Source organism: Balaenoptera ricei, chromosome 3 (genome assembly GCF_028023285.1).
Source record: "Balaenoptera ricei isolate mBalRic1 chromosome 3, mBalRic1.hap2, whole genome shotgun sequence".
NCBI classification, from domain to species: domain Eukaryota; kingdom Metazoa; phylum Chordata; class Mammalia; order Artiodactyla; family Balaenopteridae; genus Balaenoptera; species Balaenoptera ricei.
In genome coordinates, this window is record NC_082641.1 from 179,273,935 (window position 1) to 179,301,365 (window position 27,431).

The following is a 27,431-nucleotide window of genomic DNA, read 5'->3' on the forward strand; positions in this document are numbered from 1 at the left end:
CTGAACCATTCTTCACAATGAGATGCCAGCCGACTCTTCTATCTCGGGAACAGCGGCAACAAAGACAGCATGATGTGAGGGGCCGGCAGACAGGAGCCCGGTTCCGATGGAGTCTGAATTCTGCCAAAATCTCAGCTGCCCCAGGCCCTCAGCGCATGCTCGGACGCCTCTGCGGGGCCTATCACAGCCCCGTCCGAGGGCTGCTCCAGGGCCTCGGAGGCCAGGGCTCCAGCAGGCGCCGTGGCTGGCTCCACGCTGCTCAGCTTCAACACTCCCGAGGGGTGGCCTGACCCAGAGGTCGGTTCTGGAAGCCAGGATTCAGCTCCTGGAGGTGGGGAATACCTCTGCTCGCCTACCCGAGGGGCAGGAGGGATTAACCGGCATAAGCCACCTGCCGAGAAGCCCTCACCTTGAACTAGGTCAGTGGGGAGGTTGAGGATTTCACAACAAAGAGGTGGAACAGCGCTTTTGCAAAGCGTAAAGCTTTATACACATGCCACAGGTCCACGCGTGGCGGGGAGGGGGCAGCAGGGCGGGGAGCGGACACCCGACGGCACAGAGCACCGGGCTCGGGCCCAGGGCAATGGACACACCAATCACAGAAGTGACGTGTTTGAAAAGACGACAGACATGCCAGGTGAGGCTAGACAATAGTTTATACACATCCATGTCAGGTCCGGGCGCCACACCGCACCCGAGGGGCTTCAATTCATTTACAAGCATCTCATCACAGTGCCTGCCAGGGGTACGGAGAGCACAACCAGGCTTTCCCCGTGCAGGTCATCACATCACAATAATGCTTTATTAAGGGACAGAATAATATGCAGCTTTGGGGGGGAAATTTTTACAAATATCAAAAAGAACTAATCAAGCATCCTATATAAAACTTTCCAAACTTCCAGGGAGGTCTGCGAAGCAGGACAAAGTGCTCTTTACACAGGAATTGGGACTTTCAAGTATCTGAGAGGCATTGAAAATACCCTAACCATTCTACGTACATACACAGGCCAGTCGGGGCGCTCAGGAGGGGCCGAGCGAGCTGGAGGCCACGAGGCTCTCACTGGTGTCCACTCCCACAGACCCCCCAGCTCCAGGAGTGGTTCCACACGGGGCCTGGATGTCTGCAAAGCAAGAGAGGGAGGGGCTTCAGCTGCCGTGTCCACTGTGGGGCCGGGCAGGCTGCCCGATCCTCACTAGAGCTTCGGCCGTGTCCACCTCTAGCCCGTGTGCTTCCATGGCACTTTCCAGCGGCTTTACCCTTGACCCTCCAGGGCAGGGGAAGCCCGTGGCAAAGATGAGGAAAGTGGGCGGCAAGGCCCAGTGGCTTGCTGGAGCTCATGCTGCTGAGGATGGCCGGCCTGGGGCTCACTGCCCCTGGGAAGCTCGGTTCAGAGGCTGCCCCTCACCAGTGCCGGGCGCCCCACCCCAGACCCTCCCTCCCTGACACGGCTCATCACCACCAACCTTCAGATCTCTGGTTTCCTAAATGCAGCTTTCAGACCAGGGCAGGCAGCCCAGGGCCTGGGCTGGAGCCTACTGCCCGCACCACCATCAGACCGGCCCGCCCAGCGCCTTCCAGGGCCTCCTCACTCAGTCCCCGTTAGTCACAGGAGGCGAGCGGGAGAGTGACCGTAACCGTTCTTCCCTTTCCTGCCAGCCTGAAGGAAAGGAGGGTTTGGGACTCTTCTCACCCCCAACATCCGAGATGTCCATGATCACACAGTCGCCTTCCTCCTCCTCCTCCTCCTCTGTGTCCACCTGGAAGCCGTCCAGGTCCCCAGCTCCGACCTGAACAGACAAGGCGCACGGCCGTCAGCAGTGGCAGCAGCAGCAGACAGGGACGGTGTGGCCCCTCCCGCCACCCGCTTCCCTACTCCTGACCTCCTCCACCCATCTTGAGGAGTCTGTCTGATGGGTTATGATCCAAGGAAACTTTGGGGGAGTTCTCTCAAATGAACTAATTATGTTCAGATTTCTGAAAACTACCCCCATTGTTATTTACCTGATTACAAAAATAATTTGTTTATTGTTTTTGAATGAGAACTCTGGGTTTCTGGTTTGGTTTGAAAGAGAGATGGATAAAGCACACACTTTCTCTGAATTATTATTTGCATTAAGTGGCTGAGAAGTTAGTTGGTCAGTGTTTCCTTCTCTGCCCAACAGCTTCATCCCTTCCGCCTGACGCTTGGTTAACTCTCTCCCTCTGATTGAGACTCCGACCAGTTCTGCCCATGAGGACACCATCTGCACCCTGTGGACAGGGGTTGGGAGGGGTGGGAAGGCTCTACGGAGGGTAGGATTTCCAGTGAGATTCCCAGGCTGTTTTCATTGGCTTCCACCAGAGAGGACAGAGAGACAGACTGTGGAAAGTAACAGGACCGATTTTATACATCACCCATCCACACGCGGCTCGCACTCTGTACATGAACAAAGAGCCAGCAGAGGCGGTGGAGTTGGGGTTACTTCCGTGGGGAGGCTATTTCTCAAAACACTCCTGGAGCTCCTCTGCTACAGAAGTCTCCGTTTGCCTGGAAAAGGGACGACAGCACACCAGGGCTGTCCGCCTTGCCCACGGTTCCCCAGCCTGGCCGGCAGACAGGGCTCAAGCTCACAGCCCCCTCAGTGCTAGTGTAGAAGCTCCACGCTGGGCTCCTCGGGCTGGGAGCCACCGAGGCAGGAATGGCCCCAGGCAGGCAGGGGCACCACTGGGGACGCTGTGGGCAGTTTCCAGCTACCTGTTTCAAGAGAGCTGACTGGCCAAGACGAACAGACAGCGCTACTCTCCCCCGCACTGCCCTGGAGGTACTGGTTTGGGTCGGGTGAGGGATGGGACAGATGTGTCTCTTTAGACCTCTCCCCAGCCCCTGGGCCCTCCAGACAGGAAGCCAAGAGCAGATGAATGAGGAAATCTCGGAGGAACCACCGCCCACAGCCCCACAGGTACGCGACAGGTTTCAAGCCTCTGAAGTGAGGGTTCTGGACGGCGCCCCGAGTCCTGCTGAGCTGAGGGCCACGGGACAGCTCGCCACGCTGCTGTCACTACTGCAGGGGAGGGTGCAGCGGCGGAAAGTGAGCCTCCGGAGTAGGAAGACACTGAACCACAAAGCATGGAGACTGGAAAGGGCAAATGCAGCCCCTGCCCATGTAAAAATAAGACCAAGGCCGAAGGGTTGAGCTGCCGTGGGGCCACACACACACTTGGTGGCAGAACTGGCACCTGACCTCAGCCTGTTCGATTCACTAGATCATGGTACCTTGTAAACCTGTAAGGTAGCATGGCTACTTTGAACTCTAAATGAAAAGATTTTCGAATTCCCACAAATTGAAAAAGCCCAACCCAAGCTAAACTACTCATATGCGTTTATAGTTTAGCAATAATTACCGCCAAGCGTGTGGAAGGATCAGTTAGTGGCTTTACGAAAACGCAAGGGGAAGCATTCCGCGTGCTCCCAGGCCTCTTCCAATCCTGACCTCAGAAACTACCACCCGTGGCTCCCACTTTATGCTGGCGCCGTGCAGCACAGGCCCTGCTCAACGCAAACCCAGAGCTATCCTCCCACCCGCCCTTCCAAATCAACCAGCATTTTGTCAGTCAAGGTCTCATTGAACCAGCCTCTCTTGCAGCTGGGGTGGCTATGCCAGAGCATTCCAGCCAGAAAGATAAGGTGGAAGTCAGCCTCCCCTCCAGCCAAACGGGAATCCTCCCCAGGGTGGGCTTGGCCATCCTCGTCTTGCTGGCTGGAGGTGCAGCAGCCATTCTGCCACCATGAAGACAAGGCCACAAACTAAAGCAGGAGGGAGTGCGACAGGAGGTGCCTGGCCCCGGACGACAATGTTCACAAGCTCCTGACTTCCTGTTGCTGGAGACAAACTCCCATGAGTTTAAGGTGACGCAGGGGGCTTTATACCTGAGGCCTGCCCAGTTCCAGGGGACCAAGTGTTGTCACAAGCAGTGTGTCACACCTCGAGCACTCAGAGGAGCAGCGGGGATGACTCCCCACCACCCTGAAGAGCCGGTGCTCTGAGCTTCCCTTCCCGAGATGCACCCATTGTGCTGGGCCACGCTGTGGTCCTGGGGCCTTCCCACGGGATTCCCTGAGAAGGGGCTTTTAAACTGCAGACCTTAACACCTACCCCACACCCACTGAATCAGAACCGCTGGGGCCAGCACACCCAGAGCCACCGGCTGTGTAGCCTTCCGTGAGTCCCCGCCACACCGCGGAGCCTCTTCAAGGCCTGTGAACGGGGAGAAGCCGCACTGCCTGCTGTTCACGTGTGCCTTGTGGGATGAAAGGCGTCACTGACTCTCATGAATCAACCCCTCTCACCTGGGGAGGGACACCAAGTTTATGTGGGAGCATTTTCTCGTTCTTGGTAGCTCAGTAAACAACGAAGCACCAATGAAACGTAAGAATCCACGTCAAGTGCCTGGCGTGAGGAAAGTAATAAGGGCTAAACAGTCGTTTTCCACATAGAGAAACACAGGCAATGAACACGCGTGGGGATGGCCATACCAGGAGAGGAAGAGCAGAGAGGGGCTCAGGAAGACAGCTGTGTCTCGCGAGAATCTAAGGGAGGGCTGATGGGGGTAGGAGCCCACGAACACTGCTTGGATAAGGACACTAAGGAGGTCTTCCAGACCCAGCCCCTTTCAAACGGGCTCTCTGGCCAGTTTCAACCAGAGCAGCCACACTCGCGGTCCTGCTAAGATTGTCTGGCTAATGACATCGACCGTGAAAAGGCTCTGGGGCTTGAACACAGCTTGAACACATAACGGATTGTTTTGGGTCGAGGCCCAGGGGGGAAGTGTTTGTGGGGCTGGGGCCCCCAACTCCTCACCAGGTGGGCTCCCCCAGTACCAAGCCGTGTCCACAGGCCTCACAGGGACAGGGGCTGGGGAGCGGCAGGAACAGCCGGCATGACCACACCGGATGGTTCTGACGGTCCCTCTTGCTGTGACAGTTTAGGAAGCAGGTTTACGTTGCACCCGAGACCTCACCAGTCTGCTGGCCTCAGGGAGAAGGCTAAACGTCACTCCAAGAGCCGTTCCCCCCACCCCGACCCCCCTGGCCTCCTCACCCCGATGGCCACACACTAACTAACAGCAGAGGAGCAGGGGGCGGGGGGCAGGGGTGGGGTTGGGGCGCATGCCGGCTCCCCTCTGTCTCCGTCACCACCCAGCCTTCAGCAGCGGCTCCTGGAGTGGCAGCGCCCCCGAGGAGAGCCCGGGATGTGAGCGGAAGACCCAGCTCCTCCTCGTAAAATCAAGTCTCCCCACATCTCTAGGTCTGTGAGACGCCTGCCTCAAGTGAGGACCCGGTGGGCTTCCCTGGTGGCGCAGTGCTTAAGAATCCGCCTGCCAATGCAGGGGACACGGGTTCGAGCCTTGGTCCGGGAAGATCCCACATGCCGTGGAGCAACTAAGCCCGCGAACCACAACTACTGAGCCTGCGCTCTCAAGCCCTTGAGCCACAACTACTGAGCCTGCATGCCTGTGCTCTGCAACAAGAGAAGCCACCGCAATGAGAAGCCCTCACGCCGCAACAAAGAGCAGCCCCCGCTCACCGCGACTAGAGAAAGCCCATGTGCAGCAACAAAGACCCAAAACACAGCCAAAAATCAATAAGATTTTTAAAAAATCAGAGGCTTCCCTGGTGGCGCAGTGGTTAGGAATCCGCCTGCCAATGCAGGGGACACAGGTCTGAGCCCTGGTCCAGGAAGATCCCACATGCCACGGAGCAACTAAGCCCGTGAGCCACAACTACTGAGCCTGCGCTCTAGAGCCCGCAAGCCACAACTACTGAGGCCGCGTGCCTAGAGCCCCTGCTCCACAACAAGAGGAGCCACCGCACTGAGAAGCCTGCGCACCGCAACGAAGAGTAGCCCCTGCTCGCCGCAACTAGAGAAAGCCTGCGTGCAGCAACGAAGACCCAACGCAGCCAAAAGTAAATAAAATAAAAGGAATAAAATCTATCTTTTGAAAAGAAAAAAGTGAGGACCCAGTACTCACACCACAAGGTTTCCAGTAAGAGTAGCTACAAGATGAGACTCATTCACGCCCACATTCCAGTAAGAGAAAGAACAATCAAACGTAGACCCAGGCTGAGGCTCGGGTCCCAGCCTCTGGGTGTCCAGGCAGCACTGGAGACTTCACTCTGGGGACCAGCGTCTCTCAGGAAGCCCGCCCACCACCAGGCGAGGGCAAGCCCCTCGCGACACGTGTCCCCACGGGGCCACGCGCTTCCTCCTCCACGCGCTGTCAGGCTGCAATCACGTGGCTGGCTGTCTGCTCCACCGACCCCCGTCTGTGTCTCCCATTAGATGGTGTTTTGCTCACCACTGTCTACAAGGCCTAGCAGGGTACCTAGTGCAGAGCAAGTGCTTAGTAACTGTGTTAAATGAGTGCAAAAACTAAATAAAAGCCACGACGTGAAACGTTATTCAGCACTAAAAAGAAATGAGCTCTCAAGCCATGAAAACACAGGGAAGAAGTTTAAAGGCACACGACTAAGTGAAAGAAGGCCATGGAAACAGTAAACGGATCAGTGGCTGCCAGGGGTTGGAGGGAGGGAGGGATAAATAGGCGGATCATGGGGGTTTTTAGGGTAGTGACGCTATTCTGTATGACACTGTAATGCTGGATACAAGTCCTCGTACATCTGTCCAAACCCACAGGACGCACAGCACCAAGGGTGAACGCTAGTAAACCACGAAGTCTGGGTGACAGTGACGTGTCCATGTAGGTTCATCAGTTGCAACTGCCGCACAGCTCTGGCTGGGGACGCTGATACTGGGGGAGGCTGTGCGTGGCGGGGGCAGGGGGCACACGGGAAATCTCTGTACCTTCCCCTCAATTTTGGTCAGTTTTGTCACCTCAATTTTGCTGTAAATCGAAAACTGCTCTAAAAAGAAAGTTTGTTAAATATAACAAAGCCGCTGCGGGGTCTCACCTGCCCGTCATGCCGGCGCTTCTTCATGAACTGGGTGATGCACATGCTGCCCGCCGACTTCCTCTTGAGCGAGACAGGCGTCCCCTGGCTGGGCCCTGGGGCAGGGACGCTGCCACTGTCCTCCCTGGTGGCCGAGGGCACTGTGGTGACGTAACTCCACTGGCAGGGCACGGGCAGGTGCTCCTGGGCAAAGCTCTTTAGCACCTGTGGGTGGACGTACCAGCACATCCTGTAGTCGGGTCTCTTCTCATACACCGAGTTCTCAGAAATAATCCGCTTGAGCCTGGCCTTGGAGGGGACGGCGGTGTCCTCGCCGGTGGTGGGGGTCTGTGGGCGGGAAGGGCCAGGGCTCGGGGGGCTGGCGGCGCTGAGCTCAGGGCTGCCGGCGTCCTTGCTGAGCAGTCCTCGGCGGCAGCACTCCTGGAACTCCCGGATGATCACTTTGCTGCCATTCACGTTCCCGTGCAGCAGCGGGAGCAGCTGGGCCAAGACTGGCAGGGAGAGGGGGGACACGGTGGATGAGACTCGGGGGCGGGATGGAATAAACGTGGCACCCGGGTTCCCCAATCTGTCACCGAGGCCGAGAAACACGGTCAGCTTCGGGTGGACTTTTTTTCCCTTCTGGTCTTATTGAGATATAATCAACACACAGCACCATGTAAGTTTAAGGTGAGCAGCAAAATGCTTACTGACATCACGAAATGACCAACCACAATAGGTTTAGTGCGGGTGGCTTTTTATGGGTGGACTTAAGACACATGAACTTGCTCCAGAAGAGATTCTGAGGCCCAAGCCTCAGGAGGCAGGACTCGTTGCGATAAACTGTCATGTCTCACTTCATGCGCCTGTTTCCTTAGTAACAGTCCTCACGTTCTCCTTCTGAGTGGCGGGCCCTCCCAGGCTTTGAAGAGCTAGGGATGTGTGTGCTGGTTGGGCCAACGGGCCGACTGAAGTGGCTGCCCCGTACTGCTCTCGTGAGTGTCACAGAAAGGACACACGTGCTCAACAAGCGCTGGCTTTGGCTATTTTTTGGAAGAACTTCTGAATTACCAGGCCACGTGCCTAGGAAGTCTCCTGCCTGCCCCGGGCCTGGAGGAGGTGGGAGCCCGAGCCCTCCGTCCCCACCCGTCCCCGGCACTCACTCTGCTGGTCCCTCTTCTCTCTTTTGGAGGCCTTGGGCGTCTGCTCCTCCTCGGGGGGCACGGTCTCCAGCAGGCAGGCCGTGAACTGCTGCAGCACCTTCAGGTCAGCTCCGCTGTCCCTGTCGGCCGCCCAGACACAGCCGATCTGCACGGGCTGGAGGATGCGGAACCTCTTCCCCTTGGCCAGAAACTCGTCCCACTCCTTGGCCTTCAGTTTCTGGCGAACCTTGTGGTTCTCCGGGTCGGCACACTCCTTACAGGTTAGAGAGCAGACGCTCGCTCAGGGTCCCTCTCCCCGGCACCCGTGATCCCAGCCTCTGGGGCAGTGAGAGCACGTGCAGGGGCGGGCCGGCGAGGAACGGCGCCCACCCAGCTTCCAACCCCCGACAGGTGATGAAACGGGCAGAGGGCATTTTCGGATTGAACGATAACTGGCACTTTCCCCCATTTGGTGCCTCAGGTGCATCTGCCCCCTCTGGCCATCCCTGGGTAGTCACAGGTATTTTTTATTACCTCGCCAGTAAGCCTCTTAATGCCACTGTGGGTTTTCTGGTTAACATGTGATCCTGAAGCTGAAATCACCATGCCCAGCCCTCTCCCACCCCAGACTGGTGCCACTGTCTAAGGCAGATACACTGCGGGCCCAACGAGACCTGTCTGCCTCGTTGGCTGGAAACGTACGAAGAACACAGGCCCCGCAAGTCTGGCTCTGAGACAAGTCACTCCCGCAGTGGCATCAGCCCTGTCAGCTTCCCCACTACCCACACACCATGACCCGGCAGGCCTTCGGAGCCCTAGATATGGCTCCCTCAACAGTCCCACCATCTGGCAGAACTGAGAAAGCTGGGGGGGCGGGAGCGCTGAGCCTCTGAGGCTGTGGGGAGCGAGGTCCACGCGGAATCGGCCGTGGGGGTGGGCTGAGACCTATGTCACCACCCCCAGGTCGGCGGCCACCAAGCTCCGGACCTGTCCCCTCCCCGTTCACCCCTCACCTCGGTTACTCCTTCATCCTCAGACAGGTACCCATGGGGCACGAAGAAACCATCGTCCTCATCCTCATCCTCTCCCACCTCATCATCGTCGTCCTCAAGAAGAGAGAAAAGTACGTTCATGATGTGTGGAAACAACACATGCTTCACGTAAAATCTTAACCTGTGAACGTCTAAGAAAGAAAAAGCCTCCTACTGCTTCCAGTCTCACTCCTATGCACACCCTGAGGGTCAGCCACACTCCCATGACCCAGCCCCATCGTGCTCCAGCGGGGGTGGGGGTCAGGCAGGACACAGACGAGCAAGGCCCAGACGTAAAGCAGCGGGAGCGGTGGGTCCCTCGGTGAGGCAGCGAGCAGGCAGGCCCATCCAGAAGCGGGTGGACGCCGCCCCGTCCACCGCCAGGCAGGTTACTGCCACTCATTGAGGTTTTCCCAGCACGGCCGTAAACCCGGACGCTGAGTGTGAGGGAGCCCGGCCCGGGCCATGGCGGCTCTCGCCGGAAGCCGGCAGCACCCCCGGCCGCGCTCACCCCTTCGCTGTGGGAGAGGGACTCCCCCGGCTCCTCCTCCTCCCACTCGTCGTCGCTGTCCACCTCGTAGTCCAGGAGGTCCTGAGGGGGCAAACACGCGGTGGTCACTGTCGTCTTCAGGGGCGGAAGGGAAAGGTGGCGCACGCAGGCTAGAACACTCAGGGAGTCCCCGGAGCCCAGGGAGAAGGGCGCACTGGGAAGGAGGCGCAGAGGGCCAGGGGCTGCTGCCCGCACGCTCACCCGGTCCTGGGCCCAGGGGTCCCTCGGATGGATGACCGTCGTCTTCCTGTTCCACGTCCCCCAGTAGGCCGGCCGGTGGTTCTCGGAAAATTGCAGCAGCTTCATCCTGCCAAACCTCCTCTTTTCGGGGACGTCGTCCACTTTGCTGCTCTCCACGATCACCACGTCGCTGAGGGGAGAGACCCCCGCTCAGAGGCCCTTCTGTGGCGCGCCCGCCCACCACCAGCGGTCCTCCCCCCAGGGCAGCGGGCCGTGACGGGCGGCCCTGAAGCGGCGGCACCACCTGCCCCGAGGCAGGCTAGCGTTTACTCCAGGGGCCTGGCGCGAGGAGAGGGAGAAGCCCGACTGTTCAGCAGCTGCCCCACAGCGCGCACCAAGGCGGCGTGTGACGGGTAAGCTGGCAACAGTGGGGGAATGTCCCTGCCCTGCCGGGAGGCTGGCACACACAGCCCACCCTCCAAAGCAGGGCTTTCTGCGAAGCCGCTGCACCCGGGAGACTCCGGAGGCTCAGGGGAAGCCGGAAGAGAGAGGTCTGGTGAAGCAGCCGAGTCTGGGGCCTGAGGCCCAGGAGGGAGAGGACCAGCCAAGGCCACAGGACTCAGGAGCGACCAGAATGCAGGGGTCTGCCCGGGCCACCCAGGGGCTCTCTGACATCACCAACGGGCAAACGGCAGTCTCCACCAGCACTAACCTGTTAAAAAGGTCTGTGTTCTGGTTACAAACCACGGTGGGTCCGGACCTGAGGGGCCGCCGGCTTTTCAGATCTTTCAGGAAGGAGAATTCGCCGCTCTGCTGCTGGAGGAGCTGGTCTAACTGGTCACAGAGGTCTTGGTCGAAGGCGGTCCGACAGCGAGGGGCGAGGACCATGTGCTCTTTGATTTCAAAAGGGGCAAACTTCCCACAGGAACCAGCCAGGGTCTGAAATGGAGAAGGGGCGTGATGGCACCCCTACTGTGACAGACCCGCACACAGCAGCGGTGAGGAGGAGCCGCTGGACGCGAGGCCCGGTGCTCTCGAGTCGTTCAGGTTGGGAGGTCAGAGGAGACGCGTACACAGGCCACATGCTGCTTGATGGCATTTGAGTGGGTTTCTGGAAAAGGCGAAACTACAGGGCCAGAGACCGTGTCGGCAGCTGCCAGGGCTGTGGTGGAAGGAGGGAGCCGTCTGGGGGGACGGAAATGCTCTACATCTTGATGACGGAGGTGGCTGCAGGGCCCTGTACATTGTCAGAACTCGCTGATCAGTACTCCTGAAAAGGACGGATCTCACTGGATTTTTTTTTTTTAAAGATAATTAGACCTTGATGAGCAAACAGAGACCTAGGAGAGTGACCCGCCACACTGTTACAAGATGACTCGAAACAGAGCTGAAGCCTGACGTAAACCTGAAACACGGGTGTCTGTGTCCTAAGAATCCTCCTCGGTAAACCCTCGTAGGTTTTTTTTTTTTTTGGCGGTGTCGGGCAGCATGTGGGATCTTAGTTCCCTGACCAGGGATGGAACCTGTGTCCCCTGCATTGGGAGCACAGAGTCTTAAGCACTGGACCTCCAGAAATTCCCAACCTTGGTAGGTTTGAGTTCCCTTCTTGGAGCTCCTTCAGCATCGTGAACGTCTGCGTCAGCGGATCCCGAAGGTGGCAGCAAGTGAGGACAACATGGGGGGTTAGGAGGAGCGTGTACGTCTCTGAGGTTGGGTATAAGAAGGCCAGCCTTTCACCCCAGCAAGAAAACAACAGCTGAGGCCAGCACCCTCATTGTGGGTCGCATGACAGGGTCACCCAGGAACTGTTAAAAATCCTGATGCCCAAGCCAGGCCCATCAGATTCTCTGGGATGGGATCCAGGCTCCAGTGATTTTTAAAGCTCCCTGGTGAGTCCAACACACAGCCGAGGCCAAGAACCAGTAGACTGTTCTCCTCACTAACAGCTGCTGGGAACATCAGGTATCCGTACAGGGAAACATTATGGCCACGCCCGAATCCACGGGCACAAAGAATTCCAGCTAAGCTGAGGAACTAAACATAAAAAAACAAAACGTAAGCTAAAAAAAAAAAAAACCTGGAAAAAATTAGAACATGTCTGTAACCACAGGATACATAAGGCTTTTGAAGCAAAAGCCAATTACAGTAAAAGAATAAAAATGTTCACATTAAAACGAAAAATTTCTGTACGAGATACCATCAACAAGTCAAGGGGGAAGGAATGGACTGAAGGAAGTATGTGTAGTGTACCCCACCAAGAATGAAAACCCAGACTATATAAAGAGCCAGAGATACGGGATAAAGCCTATCCTACAGAAACATGGGCAAGAAACAGGAACTGGAAAGTCACAGAAAAAGAAATAAAATGGCAAGCAAAGATGAAAAGATGTTCAACTGCACTGAGAATCAAGGAAAAACAAAGTGAAACAAAGATACGTATTTTTCACCCGTCAGGTCGGCAGTTGTAAGAAAATTCGCCACATCCAGTGCTGGCAGTAAGTAGGCGGAGAGGACGTATTTTCACGCACTGTGGGGACGGGAGACTGTCCATCAGCATTTCCTGCTGGGAGGGCACTTGGACAATGACAAATACAACTCTGTCAACGCTGTGTCCTCCGGACATAGTGGCAAGTCCGCGTCCCGAGAGGTGACATCCATGCACCGTTTGGGGGGATCAACAGGGGAGGGGGATATCAACCATGATGCCACCCACATCACGACACTTTATGCAGCAACGAAAAAGAATGAAGAGAGGCCAACATGGCAAGAATCCAAGATAGGGCTAAGCGAACAAAGCGGTAACATAATAAATTCATGATTTGTTACCTACATAAATACACAAATATACGAAGGGATGCACGCACCCAGAGAATGATCTGGAAGGACACCCTTGCATCAGAGGAGGTGGGTCACACCTCTGGAGCATGGAGGGAGGGGGGGGATGGAGGTCTGGGGTCTCCACAGGCAAAGGATGGTCTAGAAGGTGACCGGATGGCAGATGGGGAAGCAGAATCCTGTGCTGAATCCCACATGCTTTATGCTCAACCTTGTCTCCTACGTTGAGCAGAAAATCTCCGAGGGTGAGGACTGGGTCTTCCTCCCTTACACCTTCCCACACGGCTCCCAGCACAAAACTGTTGACGAAGCAACCTCTAAATGCTTGGCAGTTTTAGCAAACGTGCCACTTTTTGCCTTTTTGAGCACATAGTGAATGACAAGATATCGAACCTCCAGACCCTACCAGAGATCAAAGCTCCCTGGGCAAGCGGAGGCCCCTCTTGATGAAAGCAGAGCCAGTGGGTCAGAAGACATCTTTTTGTTTTTCAAAAGGAACAGCCTGACAAAGGCCAAAAGTAAAGCCAAAGGAGGCCAGCTGCTCACCTTGGGGGCCTGTGGAGTCTTTGGTTTCTGAAAGAACCTCGTGATTTCCGCCTTCTCGGCTTTAATGCGCTGCAATGTAAGAGAAGAGGAGGATGAGGAAGAAATGAAGAGAAACTGTTTATTTTTTTATTTTTTAATTTATTTTATTTTTTGGCCATGCCGCACAGCATATGGGATCCTAGTTCCCCCACCAGGGATCAAACCTGCATCCTCTGCATTGGAAGCACGGAGTCTTAACCACTGGACTGCCAGGGAAATCCCGAGAAACTGTTTTAAAACATGCAAAAGCCCCTAGAACTGAACCCCAAGCATTTTTAGATTGAAAGCATTATTTTGTTGTTAGCTCTCAAAACCCACAAGTGGGTACCAGGCAGTCTCAAAAGGTCAGAGCTGCAGAAGGACCGGGATGTCAAGCCAGCAGGCACGTGTCAGTCCCTGGGCCCCCCGCCCCGCTTCCCACTACCTCTGGGACGACATCCGAAATCTAGCAGTAATCAGGCAAAAGACCCCGCTTCTCAAACACACAGGAAGATGCAAGTTCTGGGAGAACATTCTACCTTTTCCTCTTCTCTCAACCGCTTCTCCTCTTCCTTTTTCCGCTTCTCCTCCAGCTTAGCCCTAAGAGACATCAAAACTCAGCTTCACCAACCAGCACAGGCCCGGCCCATGCCCGGCAATTGTCCCCGGGAGACGGACGGGGACGAGGCCGGCATGGGGAGGGGAGGGGGGAGGGGAGAGGAGGGGGGAGGGGAGAGGGGCGGGGGCGGGGCACGCACTCCAGGGCCTCCTGGCGCTCCTTGCGCCGCTCCTCCTTGCGCCGCTGCTTCTCTGCCTTCTCCTTCTCGTCCTTCTCCCGCTTCTCGCGCCGCTCCTTCTCCTTCATCTCTTTCTCCTCCTCCCTCTTCTTTCTGGCCTCCTCCTTGGCCCGCTTGGCCTCCTCCCTCAGCTTCTCCTTCTCCTCCTTCTCGGCCCGGAGCTTCAGCTGCTTGCCCAGGCGCTCCTTATCCTGCACGGGAGACGGTCCACAGCTCAGCCCCGCGGATGCCACGAAGGGCCGCGCCGGCGTCCGGGGGCGGCCGTGCGCAAGCAGAGGGGAGGCACGAAGGAACCAGCCCCGGGAGCAGCCTGCTGGTCGGCGTCCTTACAAAGAAGGGAATTTTCAGTCCATTACATTTCCTTGTCATGAGAAAGGCGATGAGGGTTAGCCGGCTGCCACAGGACCTTCTGGGCAATTCAAAGTAAGATACGTTTAAGACACCGTCTTCAAACGTGGGATGAGGGTTAATTTTTACTTAATTAAAAAAGATTAAGTAAGCACCTCTAGGCTGCCTACACCGGGTACCTGCTGTTGGGTCTGAACTGCATTTATCTGCTCAGAAAGCTGTGGTGAAATAAAGACACAAAAACACCCACAGGTTTTGCTTCCCTACCTTCAAAACAAAAATATTTTCCTTCCCGTCCCCCCAAAACTATTCCAGACAATAGGGTTTCTTTTCTTTCTCTTGAAATGGGAGAGTGGGATGAGACAAGGAGGGGGAACCTGACGAGCAAGTCTTAAAAACCGAGGGGGGGGGGGAACTGAGACTTCCCTGGTGGCGCAGCGTGTAAGACTCCACACTTCCGATGCAGGGGACCCGGGTTCAATCCCTGGTCAGGGAACTAGATCCCACATGCATGCCGCAACTAAGAGTTCGCATGCCACAACTAAGGAGCCTGCCTGCTGCAACTAAGACCCGGCGCAACCAAATAAATTAATTAATTATTTAAAAAAAAAAAACAGTGAGGAGCAGATGAGAACACATTAAAAAATAAAAGCAAAAAAAAATTTTTTTAAATCTTTACAGCCATTTCTCAAAAGAAAAAATTCTTTTTATCTTTAAAACCATTTCTCAAAAAACCAAAACGGGGACTTCCCTGGTGGCGCAGTGGTTGAGAGTCTGCCTGCCAATGCAGGGGACACGGGTTCGAGCCCTGGTCTGGGAAGATCCCACATGCCGCAGAGCAACTAAGCCCGTGAGCCACAACTACTGAGCCTGCACGTCCGGAGCCTGTGCTCCGCAACAAGAGAGTCCGCGATAGTGAGAGGTCCGCGCACCGCGATGAAGAGTGGCCCCCACTTGCTGCAACTAGAGAAAGCCCTCACACAGAAATGAAGACCCAACACAGCCATAAATAAATAAATTAATTAATTAATTAAAAAACCCAAAACGAACAAACATTTCTTGGGATCTGAAAAGGTCAGACGTTAAGAAAGGACCCAGAGTGATCTCTATGACTACGGCAGTGCCGTTTCATCACCAGCAGGAGGAAACAGCTAGTTTCTTGGATATTCTTTAAAGTGGGAACATCTCCTTTAATCACATCAGCTCCTCATTCCAAAGAATTCGTATGTGGCCTGGGGCGCTGGGTTATTATATAATTTTGATTTTAAACAAGTTTCACCTCCCAGACTGAAGGGCATTACCTTCTAACATAGCGCAGGGTAATTCTCAAGGACAGGAACCACCAAAGGTGAGCTTCTCACCTTTGGCAGAAGCCCGACAACTCAGCTTTTGGTACAGGCCTATGATCATGCCCGTGTCCCTAGAGAATATCCTACCCTCTGCCCCGATCAACCTTTGCTCGCTTCACAAGAGCCATGGAGGCATGCTGGTAGAGATCTGAGAACGTCCTTGCCAGGTACCCTCCGCACGTGACTCGTGGGATACCTGAAGAAGGGGCTGGTCTGGATCGAGTAACTGAGTAACGAGACCAGCCGCGAGTGCCGGGTGGTGAGGAGGAGTCTCCCCCTGCTAACTACGAGGACAGGAGGCTTCTGGAATCAGGCCCTCCCCACTCCCGCCCCGCAGGTGCCCATCTCTGAAACTACAATGAAGAATGAGATAAACTCTAAAAAAGCCATCAAAATCTGACCCACAAAAATCGAACACAGCCATAAGGCAGACGGCACAGGAAATGCCTGGTGAGCGCACAGCCAACTGTCATCGGCGCCCCTTCCGTGAGCTGGTCGGGGAAGAAGGCCATGGCCTTCTCTGCAATTCATCCAGTAAGGAAGAAGGTCCCTGCACTGCTGGGTGTGAAACGTGGTGACCTCCAGATAACAGAATGGAAGACTCAGCAGGGAACCACTAAACAGTAATCACCCATCTGATGTAGGGGCCACCACGGTACAGCGCCTGGGAAGGGATGGAACTTCAATCTATGCGCATAGGAGGCTGGGGCGCAGGGAGAGCCACTGGGTTATTTTTAAGGCAATTTTAAACTACAGTGGGGCTGCCCAACTATTATGACAGTCAGTACTAATTATAATAAGAGCTTAGAAAAGCCTACGTGCAAAACCTTAGGATTCAACAACCTAAAAATGATGCAACCCATAAGCACGAGGCCCAGTTATGCAAAATGAAGCAAGAATCAAAATAATGCTCAGAACAAGCAGGGGAGGGTGAAAACGGGGCCAGAGAAGGGCAAAGGGCTTTGTTTCCTATTTACTGCAAAAAGCGCATCAGGGGAACTTTCTATTTCATGGGACATGTCTTACTCTTTGCAGTCTCACCTTGTTCTTCTCTGCAGAGCCTTTGACCAATTTCTTACTTATCTGAAAGGAAAGACATTGATCTGTAAACACAGGTTGTTTCAATCACTTTAACACGTTTAACATACTGCACAGTCCTTGGGGAGGGCAAGGAGGAAACAATGTAAAACAACAACAGTGAAAACCTTTCCGGGTGACCAGTTCCAGCAAACAGAACCAAAACTTCTTAGTTGGGTCATAAACTCCAACGCATGTGGGGATAAAAGGGGAGACCGGGAGGCAGATAACCAAAAAACGTAGGTGGCCAAGCTGGAAATAAGAAGCCACAGCCAGGGGCCTTGGTGTCAGGGAGACACAGAGTGGTAGGTCTGTAGGCACCTGGAGAGGAGGCGCCCTGGCCACAGAGGACGGAGTCTTACAGGCACGCAGCCCAGCACTGCTGCTGCCCCTTCTGCTTCTCCCCGGAGAGGCTGCCAGTGGAAATTTCCTGTGTGAGTACAGGCACACCAACACAATGCCATTTTCCCAACAGCATTTGCTCCCTTTGTGTCTCTGTGTCACATTTTGGTAACTCTCACATTTCAAACTTTTTCATCATTATTATACTTGTCATGGTGATCTGTGGTCAGTGATCTTTGATGTTACTATTGCAAAGATAACGACTTGCTGAAGGCTCAGACAACAGCGTTTTTTGCAGTGAAGTATTTTTTAATTAAGGTATGTGCTTTTTTTCAGACATAATGCTATTGCACACTAAACAGACTACAGTATAGTGTAAACATAGCTTTTATATGCACCAGGCAACCAACAGATCCACGTGACTCACTTTATTGTGATACTCGCTTTACCGTGGGGGTCTGGAACCAAATCCGCATTATCTCCAAGGTCTGCCTGTAATGTCTACAAATCAACACCCCGTGAGTCAAGTAAGACACGTGTACGGGCTGGATTCCCATGTTTGTACCCCCTGCCCAGCACAGCCCTGCTTCTTAGAACACAGAGTAAACGCCCAGGAAGAAAGGTCAGCTGGCCAGAGGTGGCAATCTGGTCTAGAACCCCTGTGTTCTAGAGCACAGCATTCTCTATCGTCCTGCTTCAAATTGAGCATGGGCTACAAGGACTGACCACTACAAGGACTGACCAAGACACACGGCTGGACTCCCTCGCCGTGCTGGCTAAATGGTCCCAGGTAGGAATACACACAAGGAGTCCAGGCTACTGGCCTAAGCTACCTCCAGAGCGGGGAATCCTGGCGAACAGACCATTCATTGCATGGAAGACCAATGGGGAGAATTCAGGCTGGAAAGAAATACCCACCCGGGCTCATTTTAGACTTGAGGAGGCAGCCAGAAAATGAGACGAGCTGAAAAACCGAAAGCCCATTTCTCTTGAAATTGTCTGACATGCCAACAAAACTATGTAAAAACAGTGCTTCCTCTATCTAGGAAAGCCTCGCCCTAAGACTTCCTACCAAAGAAAACTACAGATTAAGACATCCTTCTTACTCAGGATGCACCGAGTCCTTTCTGGACTAAGCCTTCCCTCAGGAGAGGGCCGCGCACCGTCATGTGAAAGCCATGTGATTGGCAGAATGCTCAATCCCACCTCACTGCGCAGGCGCCCACAGAAACGCCAAAGCCGTCTTACCAAGGGCTTAAGAAAAAGCATCTGCCTCTCCAGCATCCACTTGGCCTGCCAAGCCTGCGGACTTGAGCCCCACAAGAAAGGATTTAACAGCAGGACTTGTAAGGTGCTGTGTCTATATCGTTGTCCTTTGTGTTTAAAGATGGTAGCACCAAATGTGACTGCCAGACAGCTATATGAGGGTGTTTGGGGAGCAAGACGCATCTGTTGTTGAATTTCAGCTGCAGAATCAGTGCCTTTTACAATCTTCCCCTTTGCTGTGAGTCCAGGAATGAGAGAGTTGACATGACTACCAAGAGCTGGCCTTAACGATATCCAACAACCAGAGCAGTTACGATTTTATTTAAAACTAGTATCTCTATTGCTTTACCAGGCACTCAGATAGACCTTACTGAACAGATATAATTTTAATCTTCTTGACCTCTGGCCCAAGTATTTATAGAACTCTCTCAAAATATAGGCCACACATTTTACCAACCTGGAACTGAGCTACCAAAAACCAAGATCCAGGATTCCACAATGAGGATGAAACACACACATCAACTACCCCAAAGAGTCAAGGCAGATATAACCATGTCTGTGAGGTAAAATTCCTACACTTTATTTGGGAGAATCCTAGGGCCCACTCACTCTGATGTGATACCTAACGAGGTCTAATTTCTAGGCCCAGAGCAAGTAAGCAGCAGTAAGTGAAGGGGAGGAGAGGTGGCTGTGGACAGGCCCCGCAGCAGCTAGAAACCTGACAGCAGGGGAGGGACACCAGGCGGAGGGGAGACACGACCCTAACTGGTCCAGGCATGTGGGGATTGAGAGCAGGCAAAACCTGACACGCCCGTTCCTGTGAGCCTGCAGTTCCACTTAACAACTTGGGGAAGCTCATGACAATTACTGTCTGTCAAGGCCAAGAATGAGAGACAACAGAAATATCCATCAAGGAGAATGACTATGCAAACTGCAGTTTATCCACACCATCACGGGACCATCAACGTATGATACAGCAGTTAAAAAGAGATTTTCCCATCCCAATGTAAAAAATTGCTAAGACACCCTGGAATGAAAAAGAAACATATTTACACTATACGGCCCATGTAAAGAAACAAAAATGATACTGTTTATTCCTAGGGATCTCTCACATACACACCACACAGAGAAATATAAGATGAAGATAGTGGCAACCTGGGGGACAGAAAAAAGCCAAAGGGGGCTGCAGTGTTTCAGTGATCTTTTTTAAACATGGAGAATTTAATACTTGTATAATTTAAATTACCTGGGAAACAGTTCCAGCGTCTGTACAGAGGCAAGCCATAGATTCCAATAACACCACCGTATCCACACAATCCTTTACGGAACAATAATCTTGAGTCATCAATAATGTAGGCTGAATTACACATCTAACTGCAAACAAACTGGAGAAATGGTTCTATCCTAGGTGGTAAAAAGCTCTGATGACAAATAGCCACATTCTGGCTAATCAAGAGACCCTGGATTATCTCAAAAAGGTGTTCCTAAATTGTTTTTCAAAGTCGGACTCTCTAGATACCTGGAAGTACTTTTAAAAACAAAACAGGGACTTCCCTAGTGGCGCAGTGGTTAAGAATCTGCCTGCCAATGCAGAGGACACAGGTTCGATCCCTGGTCTGGGAAGATTCCACATGCCGCGGAGCAACTAAGCCTGTGTGCCACAACTACTGAGCCTGCACTCCAGAGCCCACGAGCCATAACTACTGAGCCTGCGTGCTGCAACTACTGAAGCCCGCGCACCTAGAGCCTGTGCTCCGCAACAAGAGAAACCGCCGCGATGAGACGCCTGCTCGCCGCAACGAGAGAAAGCCCGCGCGCAGCAACGAAGACCCAACGCAGCCAAAAATAAATAAATAAATTTATTAAAAAACAAAAATGAAACAAAGCTCTCTCAGGACACACACACACACACACACACACACAAAACAGAGGACCAGCAAATGCTTAGGGGTTCCAAATGCAGAGATTTTACAATTCCAAGTCCAGAACTAACGGAGCCCAATAAAAACCACACACATGACATGGTAATAGGAAACAATCTGTAAGCCTTCAACAAGTGTCTGCCTACAGTCTGGAGAGGAGGAGGAGGAGACAGAGAGGGAAAACGGAAGAACAATAGTATTCCCCACAGTCACAGGGGTCAGGAAAAACTTGGGCCCACAGCAGGGAAAGGTGTGAAAGTCAGGTACCAACCATGAAACCAACCAACCGACCAGGAAATCCAGCACTCCCGAAAGGTGAGAAGCTAAACTGGAAAGCTGAGTGTGTGAGGCTGGAGGTGGGCTGCCTCCGCCAGGCCCTCAGGCACCTCCTGGTGGTCATTCCATTTCGCTCTCATACCTGTCTTGTCACCCAAAGTCACGGGGCTCTACTCCCATCCTGTGGGTGACTGGGGCGATTTCCTGCCACAGGCTGGGTGGCGGCGGGTCCTGAAGGCTTCGCCACCTGCAGTGTGAATTATCTGCCAAGCTGTGTGGTAACACTGTCTTCTAGAACATCTCAAAACTCCAAGCCTGTGTTCAGAGCCAGATTGAGCCTCTCAGAGGCAGGATTTCCTAAACGCAGCACACTTGGTTTCACGTGCTCAGATGTTGCATGGCCACTCAGGCCAGCGGACAAGAAGTAACACTCTTCTGTGACAAGGCCCAATTGCATGGCTTCCCAGTCCTCAGGCTTGGCTATGGGCATAAAAACAAACTTAAAAAAAAATGAAGCTATTAAGGAGAATAGAAACATGTGTACATGTCCTGTTCTCCAGGTTCACTGGCTGTCATGAGTCATGTGACAAAGTAGCTCTGCAAAGCAGCAGCAGCAGTCTGGAAGGATTCTGAGCAACGGGAGGGACAGAACAGAACAAGATGGCTGACAGCAAGGGACTCAAACTCGGATTTTGAGTCTGGGTAAAAGCTCAGATGAAAGTTTAAAAAATGAGTATGTCAGTCTGCCACATTTAGAAACTTAGAAGGAAAAAAGACGACCCCACTCTTGATTGATATTTTGTGTACCTAAAGAGGAAGCCATTTTTCCCATTCTCCAATCTCAAGGAGGTAAAACACAAGAAATGGAACCATCTAGAAAAATAACTAGTCCCTTAGAGATCGAATTTTAGAAAGCAGTCAAGGTTGGTGGTTTATGGTCAGATTAAGCAGGTACAGTTAGCAAATGAACAACCCACCCCAGGATCCAATCTTATGTGAAAGCCTGATGTGAACAAACACAAGTGCTACAAAACCAAAAAAAACCAAAGAACACTGTTCACTATGCTTTGGTATTCTTGACTGATTCTATCAGTTTTACCCACAGGACCTCAAGGACAGGTGAGAACAGAGACATCGGCCACTGTGCCGCTCGGAAGCCAGTAACAGAAACAGGCATTTCCAAAGTCACCTGTCCAGGTCCTTAAACATGGTGCCAGGACTCTCCTGTTCTCGCCATTCTGGGTGAGGTTTTTAAGATGGGCAGGCCGTGCTGACAAGAGCTGACCCTAAAGAATGCCCCTGTTTTATTCTTCCTGCCGTCTTGGGGTCTCTCCACCAACACTTACTGACTGCTTACTGACAGCAACGGCCCTACGAGTCTGTGTTGGAACAGGAGGCATGCAGGGAGCTGAAGCTAAAGGCTGAGTCAAGGGTCACAGCCGCCCGCTTACACCCGTTAGTCACTAAAGTGGCTGAGGTGACCAGCACCGTTAATTAGGTGTGAACAGGGCTACCAGGATGGCACCGACACACCAGCGACTCACAGAACCATCAGCACATCGCAACGTACACACAACCAAACACCCCAATGGCTTTCGATGCTGGAAAGTCACAGGACTTGGTCTCCGGCACCACTTGCTCGGCCACTAGCCATCTGGGGGACACAGTGTCCCTGGGTGAAGAGTGAGGGGCCATACCCAGAAGCCTCTGGATTCCGACGGCACTGATTCGGGGGAGATACTCACTCTGCGGACGGGTGTGGAGGCGGGGAGGGGGCTAGGGCTGCTGTGCTGCTTGGCGGGCGCAGACTGCCCCTCGGGTGAGCTGGTGGGAGAGGAGGAGCTCAGGGACGAATGGCTCAGGACAGAGTCCTCTTCGGGGCTGGACTCCAGCGCCTCGCTCTCGGAGGGCACAGCCTGGCCCGGAGGTGTGGCAGGAGGAGACTTGGCTCGGGGTCTGGCAGCCAGGATATCCTGCAGGACAACCACAGGCACCTTCCCCTTGAACAGGATGCCCCTGGCCCCGCTCCAGCCGTCCTGGTCCTTCTCGGAGCACGTTCTCAGGCCACCGGTCAGCTCAGGGCAGCTTTGGGGCGAGCCCTTCTGTGCGAGTCCCCTCCTCTCCGCGCCCCCCGAGTCAGCACCCTCCGCCTCTGTTTTGCACGGGAGGTCTGAAAGGGCCTCTTCGGGAAACGCCAGCTCGTCCTTCTGACTGACCGTTGGCAGCCCCCTGTCATCTCCAGCTTCGTCTGTGACCCTGTTTACATTCTCCTGGGAGGGAGAGGCTGCAGAATTTAGCTTATCGTGGCCCATGGTGCCGTCCGGTGGGTCACTCGAGTCCTCCGTCAAATCGCTTATTACCACAGTCTGGCCAATACTGGTTTTGACTTGACTTCTTAAAAAGTTATCTAAGGGGCCCTTCCCGTTGACAAGTTTTGGCCTAAAATCTATGTCGGAGCCCATGTGACAGTTGTCCTCCAAGTGGTCCAAAGAGGTCTCTAAATCAGGGACGTGACCCTGCACAGGAGCACCCTGAGCGCCCCCCATGTCGTCCAACCCGTCGTCCGTCTTCTCCTTTGGGACAAGATTCAGGCGCTTGAACGGCAGACGAGCTGAAACCAAAAGAGAAGGAGGCCGTATGTTGAGTAAGGGTGTGAAGAGTGACAATCAATGCTTTAATATTCCACGTGCTCAATGAGTAATCGACCTTGCTGTGCTTGGGGGTGAAGGGAATTTCTAAAGTTTAAAAAGGGGTTATCTTCTCATTATGTACTTTTCCAACACCCTAACTAAAAGCAAAAGCAACAAACAAACAAACAAAAACTGACAAGCTTTCATAGCGGGGACATTGCAAGAATTTCAAAGGAGAAGACACTTTCTGATCTGTTTGAGATTCAGTTCAAATTCCAAAGTTATTTATTATGGGTGGAAATCTCATTTGAAGATAAGTGCATCTGGCTCTGAAGAGCGAAAGAGATAGATCCATCTGCGGAAAGATTTCATTCTTCTCCCAGCATCCCAAGCTGTTAGCTTTTCTTGCCAATGAAACAAGTACCCTCCCACTGCATGCCAGCCTTCTGGCTGGTCCCAAGAGATACACAGCAACACCTCAAGAGAGTGAGGAAGTTCAGGTGAGTGACTTCCCATGGAGTCCACATGTACTCAAATGCCCAAACATCTTATTAACTATTTTCTAATGTAATAGACTCAACAAACAAGCCTGTTTTTGGTCAGTTTATAAAATTATCATGCTCTTGGATTCTACGGTTTGCCCCTAATTCTTTAACCTCAGAAGATGGTTGCCCTTCATATGATTCCCACCAACACCAAACCTGCTATCAGTTGACACAGGAGAAGGCAAACTGCTACAGGGGAACCAGGTAACCAAGCTTTGAAAACCAGAAACCATCCTTTTTTATACAGTCCAGCCACTAACCTGGCCTAAGGGTAAATCCAGTCCCCTTTTTACACGAAAGGATTTGGGGACACTTCCTGTAAAACGCTGTTCAACCAGGGGCAGCTGTGCCTGCCATGTCTGAAGACATTAAAGGTTGTCACGACTTGGGAGACGAGGCTAGGAATGCTGCTAAACTCTCCACAGTATACAGGACAGCCCCCCATGACAAAAACATTACAAAATGTCAATAGTGCTGGAGTAGAGAAATCCAACTGTAAGGGCAGCAAACTCTGGATATCCTCCTGGCAACAGCAGTGTAATGAAACGGGTTTCCCAGCTTCCAGTTGTTAAGATGCAACTGTTTTCTCCCCTTCAGCCCCTTGGAGACTTCTGCTGGGGACCCCAAGAGATGGCCTCTGCTCAAGGGGAATGGAAAATATAATTGAGAGGACAATGAAGGATATAAACCAGGAACAAATATTTAACCCATTCCCAGAAAGTTACCTTGTATTAACTTCTTGACTGGAAAAGCTGGTCTGTCTTTGCAATCCATGGCTGTGAATAAGTGTCAAAGGGTAAGTTATTAAATGCTGGAAATGAAGTAGCAAACACACATGCAGTACCTACTGTGTACAAAGTGGTTGTCCAGTGTGGCTGATTTCGCCCCCAATCCCACCTCCCCAGGAACATTTGGTGACGTCTAAGGACATTTCTGGCTGTCATGACTGGAGAGAGGGCGCTACCAGCATCTAGTGGGTAGGGGACAGGGATACTGCTAAATATCCTGCAACACACAGGACTGCACCCCACGACAGAGAATTATCTGGCCCAAAAATGATAATGAGTTGAGAAATTCTGCCCTGGACACCGTCACATCTCGTTTTATTTTCCTTGAGCACTTATCACTCTGAGACTTCTGTGTTTATGTCTCCCCCCTCCCCCATCAGAATGCCAGCTTTATGACAGCAGGGAGACTTGCTCCACACTGTACCTGTGGCACGGGCTCAGGGCCTGGCACATAGTGGAAAACCAATGAACACAGTAACAGGGACAATGAAAAGAAGACTGAGTAAAAGTAGAGATGAGAGAAAACATTGTATCACTGATTTCACCATTCATATGAACCCAAATCATCCTCCTCCAAACCAAGCCCTCCCCACCAACAAATCTGTAAAATTAGAATAGGGCTTATTTTCTTTCAAAACAGAGTTTATAAAAGGTAATACATCTTAAAGCATTTCAAGCTTGCCAAGCTGGAGCTGAAGTGCTGTCAAGAAGTGATAAGGGAGAATGTTTTCCTGCACGCACACACAAAAAATCTCAAAAAAAGCATCACAATAACAAAGCTGATGCAGAAATGACTATAAATAGAACCAAATCTTTGGATAAATATCTTCAAATGGCTAGAATAAGTTTAGAAGCTGACACCCGCTAGACCTGGCTTGGAAAAGTCTAATTTAGTTATTTTGGCCAATCTACATTTTTTTTTTTTAAAAAGATACATACAAGTGAGTATTTTTTAAAAGCAGATCAGGATGCAAGCAACACTCTGTGGCAGATGATCAAAACTCTGACACAATTTGAGCTTGCTATAGCAAGAAAGTCTAACCTATTCTGGTGTTCTCTTCTCTGTGAGACAAGCCGTTATATAGACTTAAACAGTGTAAATAAAAAAAATTAAAAATAAATAAATAAATAAATAAAAGCAGATCAGGGCCTTTTAAAAAACTCAGCTGCCCTTAGATGAAGCTGCTCTCCCCACTTCCAAGCTTGGAATATAAGAAAAGTACCCAGAGGCTCACATTTCCGTTCTACCTATTTCAAGATAATATCATTCTCAAGTTTTCAGTTACCAAAAACATGGATTTCCTCCCGTCAGCTGAAGGATACATAATCTTTAGCCACTTAAATTTATTTTTAGGACAACCACAAGGATTTATTGGCATGGCCCTGAGTCACCAGCTTTGATGCAAGTGGAACAGAGGTGACCCGGGGCCCAGAAGCAACCTCAGGTCGACATAAAAAGGGATCCCATCCAGGGATTCAGATTGTTCAAAGGTACACATACAAATTAACAAACACTTCTGTATAAACTTACCACTGCTCTTTATCCTGAGATTATATCCCTCTTAATTTTAGTTGGCATTAAAACATCCTTCCCTTTTATGGTGCATGGTCAAAACAGATGGTGCTTTTAAAATTTTTTAATTAAACATGATTAATGGGTCAAATGACAATCAGTCCCAACTTTATTTATATGAATTCTATGTCTCTTTGAAATCCCGAAGTCTGGAAACAATTAGCACAGTGGTTCTCAGCTAGAGGGCCCCTTGACAATGCCTCGGATACATTTTTGGTTGTCGCAACTGGGAAGAAGAGGTTGTTACTGAGACCTAATGGGTGGAGGTCAGGGATGCTGCTCGACACCCTACAGCGTACAGGATGGCCCCAAATGTCAGTAGTGCTGAGGTTGAAAAACCCTGAACTAAACTAGCTGATGTCCCTACCAACCCTTAATTCATTCAACCAACCCATCTTTATTGGGCACCTACTATGTGCCAGGCATTGTGCCAAGTGCTGGGGGTAAAATGGGAGTCAAGCAGAGGAGACAACCCGTCTGGTCTTCCTTGGTTCACCACCCCACGTTTTGGGGCCCTGCCAGGCGCCAGAAAGCCCCCTCCCAAGACACAGGAAGCAGAAAGACAGGTCTTCACCATGCATATCCGGCAGCATCAAGAACCCGAGACCCCTACCATCCGGGCCGCTTACCTGGGCTGGCCCTGACCCGCAGACGCAGCTGTTCTGGTCCTCGAGCCCGTGTGACCCCGGACCTCAGTTTCCCCACCCGGCCACAGGACCGCTGCAGGGTCCAACTTGTCCAGGGGACACAAACACACTCGGTAACCTGCAAACCCGGCCCTTTCGCCTCCCTGGGCCTCAGCTTCCCCTCCTGGCCACACACACACCCGTCACCGCAAAGCGCTCTGGAAGGACAAACGGACGCAAAAGTGCCGGAAAAAAAATGGTTGCGGCTGCAACAATAACGTCAAGGAGGGTGCCCTTCGAACTGCAAGGCCCTTCCTCGGGATTGTTAACGGCTCCACGGACCGAACGCCAGGCGGGGAGGAGCGGGCCCGGGGCCGGGAGGCCCGTTGGCCCCCAAACCGCCGCCTCAGCCCGCACAGGCCGCGCGCCGCGCCCCCCCTTCCCCTCGGCGTGGGCCGGAACCGACCTGCGGCCGCTCCGCGGGCGCCCGGCGCCCCGCACTCCGGCTCCTCCACCATTGCCCCGGCGGCGTCTCGAGCTCCCCTCAGGCGGCGGAGGCGCGGGCTCCGCTCAGGCGGCCGCTGCTGCTCGCCCTCCCGCCCGCGCCGCTGCTGCCGCGGCCGCCGCGCTCGTATTTGGCGGGAACCGCGGCGACCCCCGC

The 27,431-nt window shown here is 52.8% G+C and overlaps 1 protein-coding gene and 1 non-coding gene across 2 annotated transcripts; one reads left to right on the top strand and one right to left on the bottom strand.

The window, feature by feature from the left end:
- Positions 1–645: 645 nt before the first annotated feature.
- On the bottom strand, positions 646–27,431 carry CHAF1A (chromatin assembly factor 1 subunit A). The gene is made up of 15 exons (XM_059919883.1): positions 27,237–27,431; positions 24,509–24,559; positions 22,354–23,219; positions 16,767–16,808; positions 13,990–14,219; positions 13,771–13,831; positions 13,214–13,282; positions 10,545–10,771; positions 9,854–10,022; positions 9,614–9,694; positions 9,085–9,177; positions 8,093–8,345; positions 6,951–7,441; positions 1,692–1,788; positions 646–1,121 (listed from the first exon to the last, which is right to left on the bottom strand). The coding sequence occupies exons 1-15, from the start codon at positions 27,286–27,288 to the stop codon at positions 1,021–1,023; spliced, it is 2,883 nt and encodes a 960-aa protein (XP_059775866.1). The 5' UTR covers positions 27,289–27,431; the 3' UTR covers positions 646–1,020.
- On the top strand, positions 25,544–25,667 carry LOC132364210 (small nucleolar RNA SNORA28). The gene has a single exon (XR_009502756.1). It is a non-coding gene; the product is annotated as a small nucleolar RNA SNORA28 (small nucleolar RNA).